The sequence below is a fragment of the Nyctereutes procyonoides genome, unplaced genomic scaffold, assembly GCF_905146905.1.
Source record: "Nyctereutes procyonoides isolate TBG_1078 unplaced genomic scaffold, NYPRO_anot_genome, whole genome shotgun sequence".
Taxonomy (NCBI): Eukaryota; Metazoa; Chordata; class Mammalia; order Carnivora; family Canidae; genus Nyctereutes; species Nyctereutes procyonoides.
Window position 1 is genome coordinate 6136787 of NW_026575028.1, and position 4145 is coordinate 6140931.

The following is a 4145-nucleotide window of genomic DNA, read 5'->3' on the forward strand; positions in this document are numbered from 1 at the left end:
CAGCTGCAGCCGCACTCCGAGTGCACGGCGCACGCCCCCGGCTCATGCTGCCCTGCGCCTCTGTACCGACCTTTTCCTGAAGAAGTTGCAAGCCTCGCAAGTGGCTCTGTGGAGGCCCTAGGCCGAGAAAAGGGGCCCGCGGGAGGAGGGACGTAGGTGGGAGGTGGGCAGGCGACTTGCTTCTCAGATTCGTCCCAATTAGCACCAAGTTGGCAGACAACCCCACAAACCCACGAAGCCTTTGGTTGCCCACAAATCGCATTCTCCGTATTTCAAAATAATCTGACCGTAAGAAAACTTCCAACTCCCATCCTAGGTCAAGGAGGGACAGAGTCCTAGCACCACCGTCTTGCCTTAACAGTACATAGAACAAACCCGGGTGATCCTAAACTGCAGAGCTCTCCCCAGAGTACACATCTATCCCAGAACGGCGGAGACAAGCTAGGTCACCCCTGCAGAGAGACCCCTGCGGGAGGGGCAGGATGGCATGCGGAGCATGGCGGCAGAAGCCTATTATCGTGGGACTGCACAAACGCAAACCCATCCGAGGAGTTTTGCCAGGAACACCGCCGCCTGCATTGCGTCGGACCTGACCATTTCCAGTGTGCAATTCCCGGGGAAGGTCGCGACCAGGGAGCGTGCGTGTGCGGGTCTGTGCACCATAAGGCAAGTAGATAGGTGGTCGACTTTTCTGGCAGGAGAAGGAAAAAGCTGTGTTGGCAAGGGTGGGAACTGAATGACAACCCCCCTCTGCCGAGCCACCCCCTCATATTTTCCATCTACCTCCTCGCTCCTGCCCTCCCCCGCCCTCCCCAACCCACGCCCGAGTGGGCCAATCGCTGCTCCGCATTCCAGGCGCTTTCTCAGGTTTCTGCTGATCTTGCAGCGCCCAGAAATGGACCGAGCGGACCCGCTGCCGCACGCACCCTGCCCCACTCGGAGCTCCTAAAGGCTCCCGGCGCGCCACTCAGCCTCGGCGAGGTCCACGCTGGGGTGCGGGAAGCGGAGGGGATCCGAGAGCCATGTAGATCCAGGCTCTTGCGCGCCCGCCTCCTTCAGGATCGAATCAAGGGCTCCCACAGTGTTAGGAGGGGGCGAGAGTGCTGATTCTCGTCATTTGCTTCCGAGCCTCCGGAGAGGGTGGCATTTTGCTTTTCCGCCCCGCATCCTCCGGAACTCCCTGCACCAGCGAGAGGACGGCGTCTCTGGGTTGCTGGCAACCGGTGAGAATGGGGGTAGGGAGCGGACATTTCCTCCGTAGCGCCTCGCTCGCTCGATTGTCCCACTGATCGGGCGTAGGACGAGGAGGCCAGGGCTGCGACTTTGCCCCGGCGCCTCTCGGATGCTGCCGCGGCTGGGGCTGCCGCTCCCGCCCCGGTGCTGCAAAGGCGACCTGCCGCATTCGGACTCGGGCGCTCCGCCGACTCAGCGCCGCCCCTGCGCCAAGCCGGCCGGCCAGGTAGGGGGCTCCCCAGTCCGGGGCTGCAGTGGTGGGGGTAGGGGTGCGGGGTGGGGGAGGCCGGGGGTCTGGGGATACTGCCTGGGACCTGGAACTCCCCCGGCGTCTCTTGGCGCTTTCCCGATCTTTAGTTTAACGAAGTTGTAAACAGATCGGCTGTTGGGCACTGGGGAAAGTGGGATGGAAGAGCCCAAACTTGGATTTCCGGGTGTCTCTGTGTGTCTGTCTGCGTGTATGTGCTACCCCTCGCAAAAGTCCAGTGCTTTCTAAAAAAGCTAGAGGTCTGTGCTCTTCGGTGTCTGTAGGTCCGTCCCATCTGAATGCTTCTGATTTTCTACCCCCGTATCACTTTCTATTTCTCTGCAGCGTCCATCGATCGCCCTGGTGGGAGCTTAGAAGGCGGCAGGCGAAGAGGGGTAGGAGGGGGGAGAGCCGAGGAGGAGCAGAGGGGTGACAGGCGAGGGGATCTGCTGCGCTGGCTCTGCACCCGGTCCTAGGAGGGCTCACGGAGGGGAGGGGAGGCCAGGGTGACCCCCGAAGCGATGGCCCGGTCCGCTAGAACCGCACTGCGTTAAGGCACCTGCGAGCAGGAAGAAATACCAACCAACCTTCCCCCCCCACACACACACACACCCCACCCCTTGGCAAAAAAGCTGCACCCGGGGCCTCAGGCGAGGGGGGATTCCAAACTGAGTAAAAGGCAGCGTGGAGGGGAAGGTAAGGAGAAGCGAAGTCACAGATCGCTCCACCTGCTGGCTCTGAAGCCCCTCCCCCTGAGCGTGGGGGAGCTGCGCACTCCGGTGGGGGGGGCGCTTGGCTCCCCCCACCCCCACCCCTCCTCTGCTGCTGCTTCCCACCCCCGGCCCTCTCCTGATCACTCACCCCTGCGCGCCCTGCTTCCACCATGACGGTGATGTCCGGAGAGAACGTGGATGAGGCTTCGGCCGCCCCGGGCCACCCCCAGGATGGCAGCTACGCCCGGCCGGCCGAGCACGACGACCACGAGTGCTGCGAGCGCGTGGTGATCAACATCTCCGGGCTGCGCTTCGAAACGCAGCTCAAGACCCTGGCGCAGTTCCCCAACACGCTGCTGGGCAACCCTAAGAAACGCATGCGCTACTTCGACCCCCTGAGGAACGAGTACTTCTTCGACCGCAACCGGCCCAGCTTCGACGCCATCCTCTACTACTACCAGTCCGGGGGCCGCCTGCGCAGGCCGGTCAACGTGCCCCTGGACATGTTCTCCGAGGAGATCAAATTTTACGAGCTGGGCGAGGAGGCCATGGAGAAGTTCCGGGAGGACGAGGGCTTCATCAAGGAGGAGGAGCGCCCCCTGCCCGAGAAGGAGTACCAGCGCCAGGTGTGGCTGCTCTTCGAGTACCCTGAGAGCTCCGGGCCAGCCCGGGTCATCGCCATAGTCTCCGTCATGGTCATCCTCATCTCCATCGTCATCTTTTGCCTGGAGACTCTACCTGAGCTGAAGGATGACAAGGACTTCACAGGCACCGTGCACCGCATCGACAACACCACGGTTATCTACAATTCCAACATCTTCACGGACCCCTTCTTCATCGTGGAGACCCTGTGCATCATCTGGTTCTCCTTTGAGCTGGTGGTGCGCTTCTTCGCCTGCCCCAGCAAGACAGACTTCTTCAAAAACATCATGAACTTCATCGACATTGTGGCCATCATCCCCTATTTCATCACCCTAGGCACCGAGATAGCCGAGCAGGAGGGGAACCAGAAGGGTGAGCAGGCCACTTCGCTGGCCATCCTCAGGGTCATCCGGTTGGTAAGGGTTTTTAGAATCTTCAAACTCTCCCGCCACTCTAAGGGCCTCCAGATCCTGGGCCAGACCCTTAAGGCTAGTATGAGAGAGCTAGGGCTGCTTATCTTTTTCCTCTTCATTGGGGTCATACTGTTTTCTAGCGCAGTGTACTTTGCCGAGGCGGAAGAAGCTGAGTCGCACTTCTCCAGTATCCCCGATGCTTTCTGGTGGGCGGTGGTGTCCATGACCACTGTAGGATACGGTGACATGTACCCTGTGACAATTGGAGGCAAGATCGTGGGCTCCTTGTGTGCCATCGCTGGTGTGCTGACAATTGCCCTGCCCGTACCTGTCATTGTGTCCAATTTCAACTATTTCTACCACCGAGAAACTGAGGGGGAAGAGCAGGCTCAGTTGCTCCACGTTAGCTCCCCTAACTTAGCCTCTGACAGTGACCTCAGTCGGCGCAGTTCCTCTACTATCAGCAAATCTGAGTACATGGAGATCGAAGAGGATATGAATAATAGCATAGCCCATTATAGACAGGCCAATATCAGAACTGGCAATTGCACCACAGCTAACCAAAACTGCGTTAATAAGAGCAAGCTACTGACCGATGTTTAAAAAGCCAAGCAAACTAACAAAAAAAGGCCCACTTAGCAGCTTGAAAGACTTAAAACAAAACAAACACAAAAGAACAAAAACCCTAGTGACCCACGTCGCTGTTTGTAGATACTTTACTAAATAGTCTCTGTATGTTCTATTTAACTGTCAATGCATTGTTGCATTGCGGATTTTGGAGATGGGGAACCAGAAGCTTTCAAGATTCAGGAAAAAAAGAAACTATTTTCATTTTATTAAAAAATGAGAAAAGAAAGTGTATTTTCTAAAACTGGTTTAAAACAATTCAGTCCATGA

At 57.9% G+C, this 4145-nt stretch overlaps 1 protein-coding gene across 1 annotated transcript; it reads left to right on the plus strand.

Annotated features, from left to right (window-relative positions):
- Nucleotides 1-1371: 1371 nt before the first annotated feature.
- Nucleotides 1372-3915, plus strand: KCNA1 (potassium voltage-gated channel subfamily A member 1). The gene is made up of 2 exons (XM_055315556.1): nucleotides 1372-1459; nucleotides 1826-3915. Exon 2 carries the CDS (start codon nucleotides 2364-2366, stop codon nucleotides 3849-3851), a length of 1488 nt encoding a protein of 495 aa, XP_055171531.1. The 5' UTR covers nucleotides 1372-1459; nucleotides 1826-2363; the 3' UTR covers nucleotides 3852-3915.
- Nucleotides 3916-4145: the final 230 nt, after the last annotated feature.

What these genes read in the sequence shown, in the direction of transcription:
- KCNA1 (XM_055315556.1), top strand. Translation starts at nt 2,364, where the DNA reads ATGACGGTGATGTCCGGAGAGAACGTGGATGAGGCTTCGGCCGCCCCG.